Source organism: Tasmannia lanceolata, unplaced genomic scaffold (assembly GCF_043159265.1).
Source record: "Tasmannia lanceolata isolate RefF3 unplaced genomic scaffold, GAP_Taslan_0.1 ptg000037l, whole genome shotgun sequence".
Lineage (NCBI taxonomy): Eukaryota > Viridiplantae > Streptophyta > Magnoliopsida > Canellales > Winteraceae > Tasmannia > Tasmannia lanceolata.
The window spans coordinates 44,096,195-44,120,765 of NW_027518714.1; the positions used below are offsets into that span (position 1 = coordinate 44,096,195).

The 24,571-nt window shown below is 37.6% G+C and overlaps 1 protein-coding gene across 4 annotated transcripts; it reads left to right on the forward strand.

The window, feature by feature from the left end:
- Nucleotides 1–19,421: 19,421 nt before the first annotated feature.
- Nucleotides 19,422–23,387, forward strand: LOC143862192 (BTB/POZ domain-containing protein At1g67900-like). 4 transcript variants are annotated; one of them, XM_077373199.1, is made up of 5 exons: nucleotides 19,422–19,567; nucleotides 20,136–20,361; nucleotides 20,516–20,585; nucleotides 20,739–21,986; nucleotides 22,669–23,387. In XM_077373199.1, the coding sequence occupies exons 2-5, from the start codon at nucleotides 20,303–20,305 to the stop codon at nucleotides 23,164–23,166; spliced, it is 1,875 nt and encodes a 624-aa protein (XP_077229314.1). In that variant the 5' UTR covers nucleotides 19,422–19,567; nucleotides 20,136–20,302; the 3' UTR covers nucleotides 23,167–23,387. The 4 variants fall into 4 exon arrangements, with proteins under 4 accessions (XP_077229314.1, XP_077229313.1, XP_077229315.1 ...); XM_077373198.1 differs by having other exon boundaries at nucleotides 19,445–19,671; XM_077373200.1 differs by having other exon boundaries at nucleotides 19,445–19,671; nucleotides 20,173–20,361.
- Nucleotides 23,388–24,571: the final 1,184 nt, after the last annotated feature.

A 24,571-nucleotide genomic window follows, 5' to 3' on the forward strand; every position in this document is an offset into this window, starting at 1 on the left:
ATCTCAAGTTAAGGATTCCAAAATAAACTTGTTAAAGAGCAAATATGAAATGTTTAGAATGGATCAAAACGAAAGCATTTCCGAAATGTATACCCGTTTTTCTAAAATTTCTAATGAACTAGCAAATCTTGGTAAATCTTATCCTACTGATGAGCTTGTGAGTAAGTTGCTTAGGTCTCTTCCTCCATATTGGGATCCAAAGGTAACCGTCATATAAGAATCAAAGAATCTCAAAACGCTAACCATGGAGGAGCTTGTAGGATCTCTCATGACCCATGAGATGCTCCTCACTAGCCGACAAGAGGAGAAGAAGCCGAAAGAAAAAGAAAAAGAGAGTCGATCTCTAGCTCTAAAAGCCTACAAAGCGAACTCATCATCCTCTAGCGAGGCGGATAGCGATGAAGAAGAAGCTTTAAGAAAATTTAAAAGCTTATGGAGAAAGAAACATAAAAAAGATAAAACAAAGAAGACAGAAGAAAGTGAAGTAGAAGGAGGAATAAGGTGCTATAATTGCAAGAAGACCGGACACAAAAGACCTGATTGTCCACTTCTCAAGTCATCTTCCTGTGATGCTACTAGCACCTCGGGAAAGAGTTCAAGCGAAGGGGAAGAAAATAAAAATGATCTTTGCTTCATGGCACTCACCCATGAAGATGAGGTAAACTCTAACCCTTCGTGTTATTCATCTAGTAGTGATAGTGAAAAAATATCATATGATGAATTGTGCTCAACCTTGCACTCTCAAATTTCTAAAAATAAAGTTCAAAAGAAATCCATTTCAAAATTAGAAAATGAACTTAATTTTTTGAAAAATGAATCTTCTTCCAAATCTCAAGCTCAATTTGAAAATTTTAAACTTGAGATTGAAACCCTTAAGGGTTGTTTGGATGAGAAAACTTGCCAAATTGCAAAACTCCAAGATGTGGCAAGCTCTTCCAAATCTTATGAAGATGAATTTAATGATTTTCTAAATCAAATAACCCATCTTCATAATGAAAATGAAAGGTTAAGATTATGTCTCCATGGATTCTTAAATGGTGACAAAATTATTGACATAATCTTAAAGAAGACTAGTCAAAGACCTAAACATGCATATGATAGGACTAGCGTATCTAACCATCATGTTAGATGCCATTATTGTGGAATAAATGGTCATTACCAATTCCAATGTGCATCTAAGATTAGGGATAGTGTTGGAACCAAGAAATCTTGGGTTCCCAAAGCCCCCATATGATTTTCATCATATGTGCTTAGATTAGGGGCTTGCTCTATAATTGAATATCTTTCTATAGATAATTAAAATATCCCCTCTTATGTTGAATAAAAATTCTAAATAGGGGGAGTTCTAGGTTTGTCTTTTTCCTTGAAAAAAGGGGGAGCTTTAAATTGAATATTTCATCCATTTGTTTCTCTTTTACCTCAATCTTTTTTATTGATGCCAAAGGGGGAGAGAATTCTAGTGTAAGGAAAATATGTATGCTTTTATTGGAAAATCTCTTGTGCTTGTCATCATAAAAAAGGGGAGATTGTAAGCCCAATGGTTTCCACCTTGGCATTCCCATCTTATTTTGATGATTCCAATACACAAGTGATTTATGATCACTAATGTGTTTGATTGTCTAAGTTGTAGATCACATTGGTGCTAAGACAACATTGCTTGGATTGAGGCCAAGAAGATCTCATTAGACCACATCATGAAGGCCAAAGACATCGAAGTCCAAGACAAATGAAGACTTGAAGAATCCATTGAAGATCAAGTTATATTAGATTGTATTAAGATCCAATACTAGTTTAGAATTTTAAAATGCATAACTAAGTTAATCTCACACACCCTAAAAATGTATAAGTGATTGTCGTTGTGGTGTTCCAACTATGTGGAACCCTCATAACAATCCCAAGTTGGTGTAAAATTGGAAGCCCAACAACATAAGTGAAAATCTACTCAACATAGGCTTCTCGGAACTCCGAGATATTTCTCGGAGCTCCGAGATTTGGTCCAGTAGACATTTGTCATCTTCTGTTTGTATTCCCGGAACTCCGAGAAAAATTCTCGGAACTCCGAGAACACTAATAACGGTCAGATTTATATCCGTTGGTGTTTTCTCCAGAATTACCACTATGCTACCAAATGGTCATATTCGGGTTTTTCTATATATATGGGTATTCCCAACTTCCAAATCATCAATCCTAACACTCTAAAACTTCATTTGAACATCCAAAGAGTGAATCAAACTTGATTATGCCTCTCATCCTCTAAAGCTTAGGATTTGGATCATAGGCCAAATTTGTACATCTTCTACAATTCTTGTAAACCCTTGTGAGGGATTTTTTGTTCTTTCTTTCTTATCAAGAACGTTGTATCGGGCCGAGAAAAATTCTCGAAACTCCGAGAACACTAATAACGGTCAGATTTATATCCGTTGGTGTTTTCTCCAGAATTACCACTATGCTACCAAATGGTCATATTCGGGTTTTTCTATATATATGGGTATTCCCAACTTCCAAATCATCAATCCTAACACTCTAAAACTTCATTTGAACATCCAAAGAGTGAATCAAACTTGATTATGCCTCTCATCCTCTAAAGCTTAGGATTTGGATCATAGGCCAAATTTGTACATCTTCTACAATTCTTGTAAACCCTTGTGAGGGATTTTTTGTTCTTTCTTTCTTATCAAGAACGTTGTATCGGGCGAGTGTTCGGAGAAGCGTAGCCCACTCTCCGTGGTGAAGATTGCCACCAAGGTTAAAGGTAATCGGAATTTATAATTGGCACCGATCTTCGCCGAAGTTAAGAAGATCACATAGTGAAGCCATCAACGGGTTTGGTTGGTGGAGTGGAGTAGGCCTCGCGTTTAGAGGACCGAACCACTTTAAATCTCGGGTGCAATCTCTCTTACTCTTGCTCTTTATTTGCATTTGCACTTTAGATTTAACTTGTGTGCTTGAATTTCATTGTTGATCTCTTAATTTCCAAATTAGGTTTGAGTTTTTCAAAAGGTTAAAACTTGCTAGCAACCTAATAATTTTCACTCCTCATAGTTACCGTACTCGGGACCACCCTTGGATCTTCAGTGGATGCTCTAGACACATGACCGGAGACCTCACTCAATTTGCATCCCTATCACTCAAGGATGGTGGAGATGTTACCTTTGGAGATGACAAGAAAGGAAAAGTCAAAGGAGAAGGCACCATAGGTAACTCTACCTCTCCCATACATGATGTGCTTTATGTTGATGGCTTATCCCATAATCTTATTAGCATTAGTCAACTATGTGATAATGGTTTTGAAGTAGTCTTCAACCCCGACAAATGCATTGTTAAAAATAAGATAGATGGAAAAGTGAAATTCATAGGTTCTAGAGACAATAGCATTTACACTATTGGACTAGATGATCTTAGACTCCAAAATGTGACTTGTCTTAATGCCATTAGTGAAGATTCTTGGTTGTGGCATAGGAGGTTAGGTCATGCCGGAATGGATCTCATTTCGACCCTCTCCTCAAAAGAAATTGTTAGAGGATTGCCTAAGTTCAAATACACCAAAGATCACATTTGTAGAACTTGTCAATTAGAAAAACAATTAAAAAACTCATTTGCCCCTAAAAATATGATTTCAACCACCTACCCCTTGCAACTACTTCATATGGACCTTTTTGGACCAATGAAGACAAGTAGCTTAGGTGGAAAGAGGTACGTGTTTGTCATCATGGATGACTACTCACGATTTACATTGGTCATATTTTTAGCACATAAAGATGAAACCTATGAAAATTTCCTTAAATTGTGTAATCAAATACAAAATGAAAAAGGTATTACCATATCTTACATTAGAAGTGACCATGGAACAGAATTTGAAAATATACATTTTGACACTTACTATAATGAACATGGCATCAAACACAATTTTTCGGCACCTAGGACACCTCAACAAAATGGGGTTGTAGAAAGAAAGAACCGAACCCTCCAAGAAATGGCTAGAACTATGTTGCATGAAATGATCTCCCTAGATACTTTTGGGCGGAAGCGGTTAGCACCACTTGCTATATCATAAATAGGGTATATATAAGGCCAATTTCTAAGAAAACACCTTATGAGCTTTGGAAAAACTTGAAACTAAATATAAGCTATTTTAGAGTGTTTGGTTGTAAATGCTTCATCTTGAACATTAAAGATAATTTACACAAATTTGATAAGAAGTCGGATGATGGCATATTCTTAGGGTATTCTTCACATAGCAAGGCATATAGAGTATTTAATAGAAGAACTCTAGTTGTAGAAGAATCCGTGCATGTGACATTTGATGAGAGAGAGCCAACACCTCAAGAAATGCCACATGATGAGGATGAACCTATTGAACATCTATTACCTAAGACAAATGTTCCTTCCCATGCATCTACAAGTAATACATTGCCTAGTGAGGAAGTAGAAAATGTAGATGATGACTCATTGCCTAGGAATAGGAGAATATTGGTAGATCATCCTAAATCTCAAATCTTAGGTGATGCCACATCGCCGGTAAGAACTAGATCATACTATCGTAGTGTGAGCAATAACTTGGCGTTCCTATCCGAATTAGAGCCTAAGTCCATCAAGGAAGCCGAAAAGGATGAATATTAGTTGATGGCTATGCAAGAAGAATTGAGTCAATTCGAAAGGAACAAGGTGTGGAAGCTAGTGCTTAGGCCTAGTGATCATCCGGTCATTAGCACGAGATGGGTGTATAGAAACAAATTGGATGAAAATGGAATTATCACTAGAAATAAAGCTAGGCTTGTAGCCCAAGGGTACAATCAGGAGGAGGGAATAGACTATGATGAAACATTTGCTCCTATTGTTCATATGGAAGCCATTAGGATACTCTTGGCATATGCTTCTCATAAAGGATTTAAACTATATCAAATGGATGTCAAAAGTGCCTTCCTAAATGGCTATATCCAAGATGAAGTGTATGTTGAGCAACCTCCAGGTTTTGAAGACTTCAAACATCCAAATCATGTCTTCAGGCTTGATAAAGCTTTATATGGATTAAAGCAAGCTCCTAGAGCTTGGTATGAGAGGCTTTGCACTTTCCTAGTGGAAAAAGAATTTGAGATGGGAAAGGTGGATAAGACATTATTTATCAAAAGATAAAATCAAGATATCCTCATTGTCCAAATCTATGTGGATGACACCATTTGTGGCTCAACTAATCAAAAAATGTGTGATGAATTTGCAACTCTAATGAAAAATAAATTTGAAATGAGCATGTTAGGACTCCAAATTAAACAATATCAAAATGGGATATTTTTAAATCAAGAAAAATATACAAATGAGTTATTAAAGAAGTATGGCATGGATAGCAGTAAGACATCAAGAATTCTCATGAGTACAACTGCTAAGCTAGAAAAGGATGAATTTGACAAATCAATAGATCAAAAGATGTATAGGGGTATGATAGGTAGCTTACTCTATTTGACAGCCAGCAGACCAGATATTATGTTTACTGTCTGTCTCTGTGCTCGATTTCAATCGGATCCAAAAGAGTCTCACCTATCGGCAGTCAAAAAGATCTTCAAGTACTTAAGAGGAACCCAAAGTCTGGGACTATGGTATGAAAGATCTTCTGCCTTCACTCTCATTGGATATTCAGATGCAGACTTTGCTGGATGTAGAGTAGATAGGAAAAGCACTGGTGGGACTTGTTAATTCTTGGGCAAATCACTTGTTTCATGGTTTAGCAAGAAACAAAATTCAGTAGCTCTCTCCACAACAGAAGCAGAATATGTGGCAGCTGGATTTTGCTGTGCACAAGTCCTATGGATGAAAAGCACATTGATGGACTATGCAATTAAAATGGAAAATATTCTCATCAAATGTGACAATACTAGTGCTATAAGCTTAACAAAGAACCCCATACAACACTCTAGAACAAAACATATTGAGATTAGGCACCACTTCATTAGAGATCACTCACAAAAAGGGGATATTTGCTTAAAATATATCAATACTGAGGATCAATTGGCGGATATCTTTACAAAACCCCTTAGTGATGATAGAATATGTTATATCCGAAGTGCCTTAAACATTTGGAGTGCTGATCAAGTCAAAAAAATTGCCAAATAAATACTTTGTGCCTTTCACTAGCTTATCTATATAGTATTTATATATATATCATCTTTGTTTGGTAGTATCTGCATGAATGAGATGTCAAATATTAATCTTAAAAATTACTCAATTGATACTCTTAGCCTTCTTAGTTCTCTAAGATGGAGAGGTACCTTCACTTTAATTAAAAATACCTAACAATTTGACATTTGTCAACATCTCGATCATGAACAGGTATATGTGCATTACTTGGCTAAATATTTTTTTGTACCATAAGCATTGATTTAGAGGGAGTACCTAATTCAATATTCATTTACTCCTCAATTGCTTTGCATTTTAGTTCACCCTTTCTGTCGATGACAAAAGAGGGAGAAGTTTGAAATTGATTATCTATTCAATTGTCTATATGCACCATATGCTTTTAATTGTTATCTGTGTGCGTATATTGAGGGGGAGTTCCAGCATTCACTTGCCTACTATGTCACTCCACATACACCTCATAATCAATTTTGTTTGTCATCATCAAAAAGGGGGAGATTGTAAGCCCAAGGGTCTACTCTCCTATCTTGTTTTGATTATTCTAAACATAATTGATTGTGTTATTGAATACTAATCAATTTGCCTTGAAGTGTTGTGTTTAAGATAGGATTGATCAATTGAAGAAACCAACACACTACATGGTCATGCTTGAAGACGTACCAACACAAGAGTCAAAGGACCTAAGTGGAGCTCACATCATCTCTCAAGCAAGCATACAAAAGATGGAAGATCAATTGAAGACCAAGACTAAAGAGAAGTTGAAGGTTACATAGGTATCATTGTACATCCTTTCTCTTTAGATTTCCAAGTCAAGGCAAAGTGTCTTAAAAAGAGTTTTTTCAAACACACATAAGAACTTAAAATGGATTAGTGAATGGTTATGTGGTGGACCAACATGTTGGGACCCTCATAAACATTCCAAAATTATTATAGGAGTTGAGTTCCAAAAGCCCAAAATCAGATAAGCAATAAAATCTCAAAATTCTGTTTATTTTAGGCTTCGGAGCTCCGAGAAAAATCTCGGAACTCCGAGAAATGGTCCAGTAGCTTCTGGCCATTTTCTCGGAACTCCGAGAAATTTCTCAGATCCAGTAGAAAAATTCCATCTTCTGGCCGTTCTCTCGGAACTCCGAGAATATTTCTCGGAGCTCCGAGAATATTTCTCGGAGCTCCGAGAATTTCTCGAAGCTCCGAGAATGGTTCTCGGAACTCCGAGAACCTCGCGACAGACCAAAAAATAGCCGTTGGGATTTAAATTAAATTTTGGTTTTTGATATCAACACCCCCAAACGGTCATATTTTGTCAAATGCTATATATACAACATCAAGAGGATTATTTTCTTCTCTCTTGAACATTTGAAAAACCTCCTTAAGCATTCAAGAATACTTGCAACCCATTTGAGCTTAAGATGTTGGTTTTCTTCCCAAACTTGCCTTGCAACTTGCAAATCTATTGAGTTGGGATTTAGGGCTTTCACTTGCAACCATTATTCAAGAGCAATCAAGGGACTACAAAGTGCATCAAGCTTTCAAGAGAAGCCAAGCTATTCAACTTCCATTTCTTGTAAAGGTGGCTAGGGCATCCTATCTTAATACCCTAGGGAGCTTCGCTTAGAACTCGACGAAGGAGGAGAGTCGGTGTAAAGGTGTAAGGGTATCCTTATTTAATATCCCTTGGAAGTGTAATCGCCTCGGAGCCGGGCATCGTGGAGGTCTCCAATAGTGGAAAACCTTAAGGACGATCTTAAGAAGAGTGAAGTAAGGCTTTGCCCGAACCACTATATATCGGTGTGTTCTTTTCTTTTCTTGCATCTTCATTCTTATTTTTGGTTTGGTATTTCTTTTATTTTTAATCTTACTTGCACTAACCAAAAACCTAATCTAAAGAAGAAAATTCAAACTAGGTTCACTACTTAAATTTTCAAAAGGGATAATTTAGTATTTAAAATCAATTCACCCCCCTCTTGTTTATTTCACAAGTCACAAGAGCCAAGACAAGGTCAAGATGTTCACCTAGGTAGAAGAAGTCCAAGAAAGTACAAAAGAGCCAAGACATTCCAAGAAGACTCAAGGTTCTTATTTTTAGAATGTATTTGGACTTCTTTTGATTTTATGTTTAAATGCACTTTCAAAAGGTTTTCAAATGATTTTTATACTTAACATTTTACATCTTTGAAAACCATCAACACACCCAAAAATGTGTTTGAAAACCTTGGACATAAGCCCAAGACCATGGCCCAAAAGCCCCTAGATTTTAAAGTTAAAAATGGAATTTTACACAAGACCGGTCGACCGGGCTATGCTGGGCGCCCGCGGGATGCTACCTGGAATTCCAGGGCATCTCGAAATATATCAGGTCGGTCGACCAGGGGAGCAGGGCGACCGCGGATTGATTTTCTGAAAATCCAGAAAACATCCAGGTTGCGCTTGGCGGACAACCGCAATGGGTCGGTCGACCGCGGATAGGTTTTTGAGCCAAATTTTTGAGCTAACAGGTTAGCCTCACCGGACGACCGCCATAGGGCCGGTTAACCGCGACGGTAAGAAATTTGAAAATATAAAAGGGAGCCCGATAGGGGCAGGCAACCACAGTGGCTCGGTCGACCGCGACGGTCGGGCAAACTAGCCGTTGGGGCGTTTTTGCTTGACTTTTTCAAAGCCAGTTCTTTACAGTTTTACCCCAAACGGTCATATTTTCAAATACACTATATATACATGATTAAAACCTATCTCTATAAGCTTTTGAACATTTGAGAAAGATCAAATCCCATTTCTCCTTGAGCTTCATTTTGAAAATCAAAAGCAAAACCTCTTTGAACATGTATTTTCACATTCTCTCAAGAGGCACTCCATAGGGCTTTTCTTTTGCTTATTTTCTTGGAGTGATTGTGAGCCTTCAAAGTTGCAATCCACCTATTAAGAGGCATTGAGAGTTTTTCTTTTTATTTGTTCTTAATGTGAGGGTCTTCTCTTGCCCGTTAAGAATTGTGAAGACGAGGGTCTCCTCTTCGGCCCGTTAAGAAAGGTGAAGACGTGAGGGTCTCTGATTCGGCTCGTGAAGAAAGGTGAATCATGTAAGAGGGTGTGTCCCCTCGCCAAGGCTTCGTGTAGAAAGGGTTTGTTCCCTTTGGAGATGGAGAAGTCGAGTGTATGACTTCAACATTTTAGTGGAGATCCCAATGAGGTAAACTTGGAAGAGTGGAGTAGGTCTTGTGATAGACCAAACCACTCTAAATCTTGTGTTCCTTGTGGATGTCTCTTCTCTCTCTCTCTCTCTTGGAAGTATGGTGATTGCTAATCTCTAACCTTACTTATGTTTATGCTTTAATTGAACAAGGGTTAGTAAATGCACTTATGATTAAATGTTTAAATCCTAATTGCATTATAATATCTATTTGAACAAGGGTTAGCAAATGTGCATGATTAGAATGTCTAAGCCCTAGATTTCACTAATATGATTATTTGAACAAGGGTTAGATTAATAAGAGCTTAATTAGTAAATTAATTTTAATAATACATTTAATTAAGCCAAAAATTCTAATTGACCAACTCATGCCCCCTCTTGGATTGGCACACCTATATTTTATTTGGTATCAGAGCTTAGGCTCTTAAAGAGATTTTTAAATCTTAAAAATCTGCAAGAGAAAAGATCTGTGACAATCCATATAGGTTTTGAGAAAGGACGTTCCAACCTAATTCCTCCATTCTTTGATGGAACGAATTATGGAGCTTGGAAAGCACAAATGCAAGCCTATCTCAAATCCATAGATCATGACATTTTGAATGTCAATGAAGAGGGAATTTCTTTTTCAAGGAAATGCACTGAAGGTGATATGAAATTATTTTTCTTGAACTCAAAAGCTAAGATTTTATTGTCTTATGGTTTATCTCCTAACATTTTTGACAAAATTTCAAATCGCATCAATGCAAAAGTTTTTTGGACTTCATTAGAAAATATTTTTGAGAAAAATGTTTGTCTCTTTTCAAATGATGAAATTCTTAGTCAAAAAGAGTCTTTACAAAAATCTTTTGCATATGAAGGTTCTTTCAAACATTCTATTTTTGATTTGGAAACTCAAATTGAAAATCTTGAATTGAAAATAAATAAAATTTTGAAAAGAAACAAGAAATTAAGTCAATTGAGCATATTTTTAATAAATAAAAATGTTAACTTATTTCAATGATGCAATGCCTTTGAGAAAGAAATTAAAAGCCTTGAAATCACAAACATTGAACTTGTTGAAAAATATAAACATGTTTGTGAAAATGAAGAACAAATAAATGAAAATCTCTCTAATAAGAATCAAAGACTTCAAAAAGAAAAAGATAAATATACTTCTAAGTCTTGTGTTTCTATTTGTTCATTATCTACCAGTCATTACTATTGTACCCATTGTGGTAGATCTGGACATCACAATTCTGAGTGTATGCTTAGAATTATGAAATCTAACAAGTTTGTTTGGATAAGAAAAGGTACAGTCCCACGAACAAACTTGGATGGAACCAAAGGGATTTGGGTTGCAAAAGAATCCATCTAATCTAATTAGTGAATGAGTTAGTTTAGGGGCTATGCTAAATTGTTATACCATTCACATTCATTCTAGATACCTCAATTCATTGATCTATTCCTTGTATCTAGAATATATGAGCTTAATTGATATATCTTGTTATCATGAATGTAGATACCCATAAAGGGTGAAATTTTTAACTTGAATGTATCTATATTCTTAGTGTGCTTTAATGATCATATTCTTTTCTTGTCAAAAATCCACCTAAGTGTAAAATCACATTACTTGTGCACTTAGCATCCACAATTAGAAAAGTTTAAATGTGTCAAACTTTGCTTGACATAGAATAAACTTTCATCTAATGATTTGTGGATGGTGGTTGGTTGGACCTACACCCTTGTGTCCAATCATGGTAGACTATCCATGGAGGCTTAAAAATATCATATCTTACTCATGTTTACCCATAAGTGATAAACTATCACTTGCATGAGCAATGGATATCTCTCTCAGACTTGTTCTCTATAGACTATTCTTATAATGTCTAAGTTCTATAGATTTAATCTTAATTGATATTCTATATAATCTACAGTTATTTCCTCTTGTATGCTATTAGGTACATGGTAAAGATGGTAAACTTAGATTTAAAAATCACTCAATTGGTACTCTTAGTCCTCTTACCTAGTAAGATGGAGAGTGTACACTCACTTTTAATTAAAACACTAATTTCTTTGGCTTTTAGCCAACATCTTAACCATGATATGCCATATGTGCATTTTCTTTGCTACACACACATACATATATACATATATATTATATGCACATATGGGTAGGGGAGCATGGTTTGCTAGGTTGTCATTTTCTTTGGTATCATATGACTACCTATAGCAATCATGCATTTGTAGCCCAAGGGTGGTTTGTAAATCTTTCACCTTAAATCCTCTTGTGCTTTTATGTTATGACAGCCCCCTTTGGAGTCATACCATGTATGAGTCTCTAACAAAAGGGGAGCTTTATATGTATTGTCTGTCATTTCCTTCTTTTCATATGTTAAGTTGATATGGGTATCACATTACATATGATAAGTGCACTCATTTGAAGCCTGATTGCTTCATTTGAGTTTGGAATTTATCTTATGCTTACATTTTGAGATCATCTCTCATTTGTGACAAAATACCTTATCATCTGAGGCTTTATACTTATCTTGGATGGACTCATATTATATCATCATTTCCAATGATAAGTATCTTGTTATAGAGTTAGAAAAATCTTTAGAACTCTCATTTATAGGATAATGCTTGAGTTGAACATCCCATTGCCTATGAAATAGTCTCTCATCATGTGCACTTGAAAGTAAATTCATTTTTCATCATGAAAAGATCCAATGGCTATACTACATTCATATCAATAACCATTGTGTATTGTCATGCCTTGCCTAATATGTTTATCAAAGGCCAATGACAATTGTTTGAGGGAGAGCTGATTCTTTGGGCTGGCAAAGTATCTTCCTTAATATCTTTGAGTTTGTCATGCCCCATTGCTCATCAGCTCGCTTGTTTGCGAAAAAAAAAAAAAACCAATCCAGATAATTGGTTCTTCGTAGCTTGTCTAAGGTACTTGTCACTCTCCATCGTACCAGATGTAATAAGATAGTAGATGTACACAATTTTTCTCTGTCCAATCCTATCTCTTTCCATAGTGAAGGATGAATAGAGACTATGAAAATTGATGATGCATGACCAAAGGCTGGCATGTGCATTTCCTGAATCCTCTTAAGGATTATCTTTTGATGAGATAAAAATGTTTAAGTACATAGTCCCTCAAACCTGGAAGATTGTTAAGGATGCCAACTATGGACAAGGATGAAAAGATCCAGCACTGAGTGAAGTTCTTCTCAACTTTCATCAGTAGTTTTGTATCTCAATCGTTTCCCTCTTAGAAAGTCATTCCGTAACTTATCGGACAGAGTCGAAAGGCTTTGCGTGAAGAACTCTAACTATATGTAGAGCATTGTAGAGCTCATCTAAATTATTTTGAAAAAGAGTTCAGGAAAGGATGATGTGCAGTTCAGCTTTACTTCTTTCGAGAGATTTTCAAATCATCTCGAAAGTAACAGATCTTCCAATTCCAAGAGGATCGTTAATCATGTCCAAGGCTTCCTTAACAACTTTCCCAGCAAGGTATATGCTTATCATTTATTATGCCCAACCCTATAAGCATATCCTTTGCAGTTTCATGGGTCATAGAAGTGCTTTACAGTAATTCACTTCTTCTATGCCCATCCTCAAACATAAATGTGCCTTACACTGACATACCTCATGTCTATGTTTGAGTGTTCTTATCATGTATGATTTACCTTAGACATCTCATATACATGATAAGTTCTTTGGGAGAGAAATCATAATATTATAGCTTGAGCTTTAATGGTTAAATCTCTTCCATTTTCGGTTCATGTATATAGAACTCTATTTTTCTTTATATATATATATATATATATATATATATATATATATATATATATATATATACATGTTCCATTATTTGCCATGGATATGGTATTCACTCTTCTATTTTTGTATCCATGTGCATTTTTATATCAGACCATATTCAATTCATTTGGTATATCTTTTGTCTGATATTCATCCATTCACATTTTAAATGAAAAAATCTTTTGAATGGATTAATAATGAATGGTTAAAGGTGAAGAGTGGCAACTCAATTGCCCTATGTGCTTGAACTATCACATTTAGTCCATTGCACATAGTCAGGGGGAGCTTTAATTTCAAGTCTCTAGGGTAAGCAATTTGTGCTTAAAAAGTTATTTTATAAGTTCAGAGTATATCCATGCTCTGGAAGAGACTTGTCTGCTATTTACCCAAGAGTTTAAAGTTAAAACCCATCACCTTTCCAACCATTCTTCCTTATCATGCCCTAACATAGGTTTTACCTGGGGCCTCTGACAAATACATAGGGGGAGCCACATGGTTTCAGATTTATGTTTATATAGATCATTGTGATATGCTCACAAGATCTATTGCCCCATAGTTGTGCTTAACTTACAAATCTTTTAGATTAAAAAAAAAAGGCTTATCATGCACTCTACTTTGTTTTCTATTTTGATAAGCATTCTATGAGCATAAATGTTATATCATATACCATATATAGCTTATATAAGCTATCATTTATCTTGACACCCGACTTGCACTTTTACTTGCATATCCTTCATTTTTGTTGTTGCCAAAAGGTGGAGAGTTTTTGGGAATTGATTAGGTAGTCCATAATTTGTATGCACCAAATGCTTTACATTATCCTTTTAAACTTGTGCATATAATGACGAGGAGCATTGCTTCATTATTTATAGTGTTTAATGCTTATTCATCTATTTATTTAAAATCTCCTACCTCCCTAATAAATTTGTTTGCCATCATCAGAAAGGGGGAGAATGTAAGCCCAAGGATTTCCATTGGTTAATCATTTACCTTACCTTCTTGTTTTGATGCTAGCAAACCAAATTGATTAGCATTTATGGACTGATGTGTTGCTTTGAGGTGTTGTGTTATATACATGATTTTCATGTCATAATCGCCATTACACAACTCTTCTCAACACATGGCTTGTGGATCAAGAAGTAAAGGAACCAAGAGCTTGCACCCACAGTGAAGGCATCATCATTTGAAAATGTTCAAGTCAAGAAGCTCAACATGAAGATCCCACAAGTTCCCTAAGTAAGTGTCAAGAAGGAGGTTAGAGTTGAACTAGCCATTGGTGACACCTCATGGACCTCAACATGCATTGAAGATTGGATGACAAGTCACAAGAGCCAAAACAAGGTCAAGATGCTCACCCAAGTAGAAGAAGTCCAAGAACGTGCAAAGGAGCCAAGACATTTCAAGAAGACTCAAGGTTCTTATTTTTAGAATGTATTTGGAGTCCTCTTGATTTTATGTTTAAATGCACTTTCAAAAGGTTTTCAAATAATTTTTATACTTCACATTTTACATCTTTGAAAACCATCAACACACCCAAAAATGTGTTTGAAAACCTTGGACTTAAGCCCAAGACCATGGCTAAAAAGCCCATGAATTTTAAAGTTAAAAATGGAATTTTACTCAGGGCCGGTCGACCAGGCGACCCCGGGATGCTACCTGGAATTCCAGGGCATCTCGAAATTTATCAGGCTGGTCGACCGGGGGGAGCCAGGCGACCGCGGATTAATTTTATGGAAATCTAGAGAACATCCAGGTTGGGCTTGGTGGATGACCGCAATGGGTCGGTCGACCGCGGATAGGTTTTTGAGCCGATTTTTTGAGCTAACAAGTTAGCCTCGCCGGACGATCGCCATGGGGCTGGTCGACCTCGACGATAAGAAATTTGAAGAAATTTGAAAAGGTGCCAGATAGGGGCGAGCGACCGCGGTGGCTCGGTCGACCGCAACGGTCGGGCAAACTAGCCATTGGGGCGTTTTCTGCTTGACTTTTTCAAAGCCAGTTATTTACAGTTTTACCCCAAACGGTCATATTTTCATATACACTATATATACATGATTAAAACCTATCTCTACAAGCTTTTGAATATTTGAGAAAGATCAAATCTCATTTCTCCTTGAGCTTCATTTTGAAAATCAAAAGCAAAACATCTTTGAACATGTATTTCCACATTCTTTCAAGAGGCACTCCATAGGGATTTTCTTTTGCTTATTTTCTTGGAGTGATTGTGAGCCTTCAAAGTTGTAATCTGCCTATTAAGAGGCGTTGAGAGTTTTTCTTTTTATTTGTTTTTCATGTGAGGGTCTTCTCTTCGGCCCGTTCAGAATTGTGAAGATGAGGGTCTCCTCTTCAGCCCATTAAGAAAGGTGAAGACGTGAGGGTCTCCGATTTGGCCCGTGAAGAAAGGTGAATCATGTAAGAGGGTGTGTCCCCTCGCCAAGGCTTCGTGCAGAAAGGGTTTGCTCCCTTTGGAGATAGAGAAGTCGGGTGTACGGCTTCAACATTTTAGTGGAGATCCAATGAGGTAAACTTAGAAGAGTGGAGTAGGTCTTGTGGTAGACCGAACCACTATAAATCTTGTGTTCCTTGTGGATGTCTCTTCTCTCTTTCTCTCTCTTGCACGTGTGGTGATTGGTAATCTCTAACCTTACTTATGTTTATGCTTTAATTGAACAAGGGTTTAGTAAATGCACTTATGATTAAATGTTTAAATCCTAATTGCATTATAATACTATTTGAACAAGGGTTAGTAAATGTGCATGATTAGAATGTCTAAACCCAATATTTCACCACTATGATTATTTGAACAAGGGTTACATTAATAAGAGCTTAATTAGTAAATTAATTTTAATAATCCATTTAATTAAGCCAAATATTCTAATTGACCAATTCACCCCTCCTCCCCCTCTTGGATTGTTACACTTGTATTCCAGTTTGCAACCATGACTCTGGACAAAACGAAAGGTTTTGAATAATCCCTACATTTGGGTAAAAACGAGCTGCGACTGATGCACATCAGGTTAGGGTAATGACATCCCTACAAAGAATTGGGGCAACCCGGGGACACCTTTCTAAACTCACTGGACATGCCCTAAGTGGGTCAGAGGTTTAGTGTATTCCTATTTTGGGAATATGCTCACATCTCTCGATAGTAACTGGTTTTGGGTTTGCCTAACTCTAAACTCAGCATGCCCTATGTGGGCATGGTATACATCTACGTGTGCATGCTGGGCTTATGCATTGTGATGAAGGCTTGAAGGTCCCTCTCGCCGAAGTGCTCAAACAACCCTTACCAAGAGCCCTGGTGCAGCGAGAAGTTCAACACAACATCGTTTTAATGCCACCACAAGGGCGACGTGCAAAGAGGTGGTGCTTTCACGTCAAATGGAGCCATGACAAACAACAATCCGGGTAATGACATCCTAGATGCCACCCATCCGTCCCAAGTGCTAGTCACTCCCAAGGGTAATAGGTATGCAAAACATGGTGTGCAGTGTTTGACCTAAAATAAATAGGTAAGCCTAGGTGCCTCCTGGGGCATTTTCGTGCAATTTGACTGCAATTTAGAGCATTGGCTCAAGCAATCCTGTAGAACAAGTGTAAGGTACTGAAAGTAATTGTAACACTTGTTTTATTTCGCTCGTGAGGAGCATTCGCAACTTGCGAAGTGTTCGCAACTTACGGGTGCCCTTGAGAGCTACATCGGGTTAAGAATAACCCTAATAAAGGCAGAAAAATCCAATTTATTTGATTAAAGTTTTTGAAAATGCCAAGTCAAGTCAATATAGAGCTATAACCTTTTGATTTTCAATAATATCGTTGGATCCCCAGCAGAGTCGCCAGCCTATGGGAGTCGGTTTTTTCCCGCACGTGTTCCGGCGTAGTGGGATCACCAAATCGGATTCTCTATGAGCGTTAGTTGATCTGTGTTTCTTGTGAACTCAGGATCGTGGTCTAGATTTCACAAAAAAGAGAAACTTTGAGTCGCCACCTAGGTTAGGGCCTAGGACCCGTGCCTGTTCTTCCGATGAAAAGGGGATAAGTACTCGAGTTTCATTGGAGAAACAATAACCAAAGGGGTTCTTATGCTCTGGGCCTAGAACCTGTAATTTTGTTTTGTTTGTTAAGGCATGGTCCCTACAGATATCTGAGTAAGGGTTATGGTTACAATTGGGGAAGGTGTTAGGGACCCCTCTTGCCTGGGTGAATCCGGTCTCTTGACTTGATTTGGCATTTTTGAAGAATTTAATTAGGATAACTTATCCTTTTATCCTTTATTTGGATTACGCTTAATTTTAGAATGTAAATAAAATGAACTTGCAAAAGAAAGAAAATAAGCGGTTGTTATCCTGATTGAAGTCGTATGCTGTAATATGAGTCGCGAAAGATCTCGCAGCTGACCACAATCAGGTTAACTAAATCAAACGGAAAAGACAGTACAGAAGGGTAAAGAAACTCTAGGTTTATGATTCCCTCTGTTTGTCCAACACCGTGGAGCGCCAGGGCTCTCGTCTCTATCTCGTTTGTCTATGGTAGGACCGGAGACAGAGTGGTAGGATAAGGAAAGGGAACGTAGCCTTACTTACAGAGAGGAGAGGGGTTTACATTACAGAATCTAGGGCAAAAAGAGCCCTAGATCCCATAACTACCCAACACTGAGTTTTTTAATAGAAGTGCAGAAAGCTGGGAAATAAATGTAAATTTACCAGAGGAGCGAGAGAGCTTGTCGAGAAATCGGCGGCGTAATGACGCTAATTAGGCGAGAGGGCTTTGGGTTTGCCGAGATTTCGGTAGAACAACGGCGCTTCTTTGACGAAGGAGCTTCGGGTTTGCCGAGATTTTGGCAGAACAACGGCGCTTCTTGAACGAAGGAGCTTCGGGTTTGCTGAGATTTTGGCAGAACAACGACGCTATTTAAATAATAAGGCCTCGTGTTCTCTGAAATTCAGTAGAACAACGATACTATTTTGACTAAGGGGTTTTGGGTTTGCCAAGATTTCGGCAAAACAACGATGCTATTTAGATAATAGGGCCTCGCGTTCTCTAAAATTTAGCAGAACAACGGTGCTATTTTGACGAAGGGGCTTCGAGTTTTTCAAAGATTTCGACAGAACAACGACGCTATTTAAATAATAGGGCCTTGCACTCTCTAAAATTCAGCAAACAAGGACACTATTTTGACGAAGGAGCTTCGGGTTTGCAGAGATTTCGGCAGAACAACGACGCTATTATGGAAAAATAGCTCATAGTTCTGCGAAATTCGACAGAATAACGACGCTATTTGAAGGATGTCGCTCCGAATCTTCTAAAATTCGGCAGAATGCCGACGCCCAGTGTGAGCTACCTAAGAATTTCTCTACTTTCTCTCTTTTAAAGTAAAGAAACTAGGGTTTTCTTAGATTCAAAAGGGAAAATCAGAAGGAAAACCTCTGAAAACAACTCTAGAAGTTTACTCTATTGATAGAGGTTCGGTTCCAAATTTCGCAGAGTGTGAAATTGGGCCTGACATGTCAGTGTGAGGTCGGTAATATTTCGAAAAATGTGATTTTTTGTCTTTTCTAGTTTCAAAAGATGTGATTTTTCGTCTTTTTTGGGGAATTTCGGCAAGTTGTAACTCCTCCGTTTGGACTCCGAATTATGCGAGGTCAGATCCATTAGATTCCTCGTTCCGAGGAGATTCCAACGAGTCTAATATCGCTAGTTTTCGGGATATGAAATGCTTTTGGGTTAAAACGGATGTTTTTTACTCAAAGTTAACTTCTTGGCTGAAATGCCATGTGAAAACGGTTTTTTGGCTGTGCCGTGTAAAAGACGGGTTGTTGTTACACTTCTGGGATAAAGTCCATTTTTAGGAAATTTTCCCAGTTTCATAACCTAGAGAGATTGAGAGAAAGACAATAGGTGCTCTGGGACTCGTCATGAGACTCTTCCTCGCGACAACCTATCATTAGTTCCACCCTGACAAAATTGGGTGTCTACACCCCCTATAGTGTAAAAGAGAAATCATAAATACATTAGAGGGGGTTGTCCCAAGTAAAAAAGGGTGAAGGTATATCACTTCCTGTGTAAAATGTAAAGCAAAAGTGATATATTCGTTCAAGCTGATGTTAATATGCTATAAGGGCATTTCTGTCCTCACGTGAAAAAAATCATACATTTTACCATCTTTTGGTCATTTAGAAAACACTCCATCTTAAACGATATTTCAGCAAAATAGTTGATTTTTTTGTCATTTTCCTTACTTTTTAATATCCATTTCCGTTTATTTTTTCCTTTTCCTGTATTCTTTTATCATGTATGGTGTGTACGATGTTGCTTATATGATCGGATTTGACTAAAATAAGCCGTGGGAACAAGAAAAAATGGCAAAGGCAAAGGCAAAGGCAATGATGAGAAGGGGGCACAATGGGGCAGGGATAAGCACGTTCGCCAGCGTCACTTCGCACGCGTGTAATTTCATACTTTACTAAACGTTGAAACTTAGATCCTTAGGTGTGGCAACAGGTGGCATGAAAACATAGCATTTCCAGTCTAGTGAGACTACTAGTTTGCTGGTAGGTTTAAGTAGGTTTTCTGTTTTTAATTTTATATTTTTTATTGATAGAATTATATGGTTCTATCTAGTCACTATTAATTTCTGAGCTCCTTTTACTTTTTTTCTTTTTTTTTTTGTTTTGAAAATTTGGATGATGTGTTCATATGCTTGTATGGTCATGCTCTTGTGTTTCATTTTGTTTATTAAGTTTCAGGAATATGTGAAATTTTGATCATGGTGGAGTCTGGAATAGTCTTGATTTTGTTGTTGGGGGGTCTAATCAAATGGGTTTCTGGATTTGATTGAAATGATATTTTATTTCAAGCCTTTTTATTCTTGGGTTGTTAGTCAATTGACTGATTTTGTGGCTTACCATCTCTTTCTTTTCCTCATTCCATTTTCTTCATCTTTCCAATTCTGTGTCTCTGCATTATTTAGATCTTAACTTGAAATATGACTGAACGAGTACAGAATTTAATGCAGGGGACTGGTGTTTTTGTCAATCTCTTTTGTGATACAGAGGATGGCAGTTTCTTGAGATGCTTATTCTGGTGTTTTTAGAAGGAAACCTCTGATCGGAAATGGTAAAGCAAAACCTCTGAGGAATTCTCAATGACAAAAGGAGTTACAGAGAGAAGAGATAGTAAGAGATGAAGTTTATGAAACTCGGAACACGGCCCGATACTTTCTTTACTTCAGAGGCTGTAAGGTATGACTTGTTTGAAAAGATCCCATTTTTGTTCCATTTTTCTTCAAGGGAAGGATGAATGAATTTGGTTTTAGCTGTAGTAGGATCATATGTTTTTTGTAGCCCTGGAATTGTGTCTTTTGTTAGATATAAAAGTGTTCTCCTTTTGATGCAGGTCAGTTTCCACAGAAGTTACAAGTGATTTCATAATTCAGGTTAAAGGCAGCAGATACATGCTACACAAGGTAAAATCCTAGAGACAAATTCTAAAAATTTCCAAGTTTTGGTAATAAGATTTCCACACATTTCAAATCCTAGTTAGAAATTTGTTGGTTCAGCATTGCTGACATTCATCAATTTTCTTCCACAATTCATCATATAAAATTGTTGTCACACAGTTTCCTCTGCTCTCCAAATGCTCGCGATTACAACGGATGTGTTCTGAATCAACAGACTCAGATCACCTAATCCATCTCAAGGACTTTCCAGGCGGCATAGAGGCATTTGAAATCTGCGCAAAGTTCTGCTATGGTATTACAATCACTGTTAGTGCCTTAAACATTGTGTCAGTTCTATGTGCGGCCGAATATCTTCAAATGACAGAGGATGCAGAGAAGGGTAATCTCATCTATAAACTTGAAATTTTCTTAAATTCATGCATCCTTCGAGGTTGGAAGGATTCAATAGTAACGCTACAGAGCACAAAATCTTTCCCCCAATGGTCCGAAGATCTGGGAATCACAAGCCGGTGTATCGACGCTATTGCCTCCAAAGTTTTAATGAACCCTTCAAAGGTGAATTGGTCTTATAGTTGCTCCAGAGGAAGAGATGATAACCTCTGTAATGGAACAGAGATGCAAAGACACCGACCAAATCCGAAAGGGTGGTGGGCCGAAGATATTGCAGAATTTGGCATAGACCTTTACTGGAGAATCATGGTAGCCATTAAATCTGCAGGTAAGCTCTCTGCTAGACTTGTTGGAGAGGCACTGCAGGTTTATGCATGCCGCTGGTTGCCCAACATGTCTAAGGACAGTAATAATAAACAAATATCTGAATCTTGTTCAGACCCAATTGGAGAGATAACTTCGAAACATCGATTGCTTTTGGAATCGATAGTAACCTTACTGCCAATGGAGAAAGGTTCAGTTTCGTGTAGTTTCTTGCTTAAGCTTCTAAAGGCGGCCAACATTCTTGGTGCTTCTAATTCCTCCAAGATGGAATTGGCAAGGAGAGTGGGACTTCAGTTGGAGGAAGCTACGGTTAGCGATCTGTTGATTCCATCACTGTCCTATACAAATGAGACATTGTATGATGTTGATATTGTTATGACTATATTGGAGCAGTTCATGGTTCAAGGCCAGAGTCCACCAACTAGTCCACCTAGATCAAAGATCGGGTTTGAGAGGAGGAGGTCTCGCTCGGCGGAAAATGTTGATTTTGAGTTTCAAGAGAGTCGGAGGTCTTCTTCGGCATCCCATAGCTCAAAACTTAAGGTCGCAAAGATCATAGATGGTTATCTTCAAGAGATTGCACGAGATCCGAATTTGCCTTTCCAAAAGGTGATCGCTCTTGCCGAGACCATACCGGATTTTGCACGGCCCGACCATGATGATATGTACAGAGTTATTGACATTTATCTCAAGGTAATTAATATCTCTGTGATATATTTAGCTTATTTTTCTAAATGATTTATTCACTTTCTCCAAATGCAATTCACAAAAATTCCCCTGTTTGGACCTCGAATCTTAGAATCATTTGATCTTTATGATTTTGGTCTCAAAATTTGGTTGTAGACTGTATTAGCGTTACAACTTCATACCTGTACGGGTGTGGCGCTTTGGCTTAAAGTCATGCGTATGCTCCCCATTGACGCGATTACGAATACCCCGGGTTTACTCGATACACATCCATAGGGAATAGTCCGACCCTAAAAAAATTGGGGTGGGGATACCCTTTGTCATAAAAAAAATACCTAATCATTTTCAAATTCTGTGATTCGCTTTACTTAATCGTCATCAAAATTCTTCTTTGGGTAGAATCATCTGATCTTTGTGATTTTGGTCTACAAATCTGCTCGTATACCATATTAGAATTACAACTTCCAGCCTCCCATCTTAAATATTTATACTTCTTCATTTTAAACTTCTCTAATTCATATTCTTGATTTCTTGGATATGTCATTGCCGATGATGTAAGTTTAACTTTGAAAGGGGGGGAGGGGGGCGCCTATGTGCGTGGGAAGATCAGTTGTAAAGATAATGAGCATGTTGTTGAACTTAGATTTTCTCTCCTTACTGAATAATTTCCATATCTCTGATTGTTCAGTCTCACCCAGACCTTAGCAAGAGCGAGAGAAAGGTCTTATGTCGACTCTTAGACTGCAAGAAGCTATCCATGGAAGCTTGCATGCATGCGGCACAGAACGAGCTACTGCCATTAAGGGTGGTAGTGCAAGTTCTCTTTTCTGAACAAGCCCGTGCGACGATTGCCGGTGGCCAAGTAAAAGACCTTCCGAACAACCTCAGGGCCCTTCTAGCCACTCATGAAGATGATTCCTCGAAGGCCCAGCAACCCAGTGCCTCTGCCACAGCCACTGCGGAGGATGGATGGAGCGTCTCAGGTCTTAAATCCCCTAAGTCTAAGATGTCAACACTTAGAATGAAACTAGCTGAGGCTGACACAGACATTGACGATGATGCCATTAACCAAGATGGGTCTGGAAGGGCTTCCAAGCTCAGGTCCTTCTGCTCCATTCCCACTGGACCTAAGAGAATGCTTAGCAAGTTCTGGTCTATCAATAGAAGTGTAAGTGAAAGGCATTGATTGATTTTTGTTTATTTTGGGGTGGGAAAAAATTGTAAGTGAAGAGTTCAATCCAAATTGTCATTTTAGTTTTTTTTTTTTTTTTTTTTTTTTCTGTTTTTGGCCATGCCTAATGAGTTCTTGGTGTACTGTATCCTAATAAACAACCAAACCTTCAAATGAGAAAACTGTCTAGGCCATGTAAATGAACCAAGTCAAGAAATGCACACTTTTATTTGTAATTCTGTCCATGTCAATATCCTATTGTTTTTCATGGTTGCCTGAGTACATGATTTAGTCATTCTTTTCTCATACATTTGGGTGCTGTTTATTCATCTGTAGCTTGACATATCCCCTTTTTCTGACTTTTGATTTTGCATTCGACTCCAAGATGCTTCTAACTTCAAAATTTAGAAGAAACTAGCAGATTTAATTAAGATATTCCAGTAATTCATACAGTAAGACTTAATTTTTTTACATTTTTAGGTCAAAGTTAATAAATTCCCACATAAATATGTTTTTTCATAGCTTCCAAGTTGAGATTTGGCAAGACCTCTACCAGATACTAATAAAGAACAAGATACTACAATCCAAGGTTTAAAATTTTGGTTTCGGTCCGAAATTTAATATTGAATAAAATATTGAATTTGGGTTTTGTACTAGATTTCGACCGAAATTTCGAAATTTCAGGGTCCGAAACCGAAATTTTAAACCTTGGCTACAATCTAGGATAAACCACCTCATAAAAACATCAGAGCTAATGACCAGTAAATCAGGGGGAATAGAGAGCAAAGAAATAGAAGAACAATCACGAGGAAATGTGTGTTTTTTATAACCACCAAACTTCATGCTAATGACCAATGGATAGTTTTGTCCTTGACCTTCTTGACGTCAGCCACCAAACTTCATGCTTTCCAAAGCATTAAACTGAGAACATTAGTAGGCAACAACGAGTCAATTTAAATCCAATGGGAATTCTGCAATCTACTTCAATGACGAAGAGAACCTGCAATCTACTTTGATAGCGAGATATTCTGAAGGGATAGGCTACATTCTGTCTATCCCCAATTGTGAAATGCTCTTACAGAAGATCTCCTATAGAGCTGGTAAGAAACAAAAATTCTGCCTTCGATGATCCAGTGGTTACCATCATCATAGGTAAAGACATGTGCTTATCAGACTCGACAGGGTCGACACCGATTGAGACTTCATGGAAGGATCTACTAAAGGTTGGGTTCAAGTCTGTTTTCAAAAACACAAGGCAGACCAACCACAAGCGACTCTAATGCTCCTACAGTTCCAACTACTTCGCCTTTTCAACCATCAGCAGAGGATCAAACCAGTAAAGGGAATGACACTGTACCAGATGAAGATTATTCTGAGGGAGTTTCACTATACCCTCGAACTATGATGGAGATGAAATGTA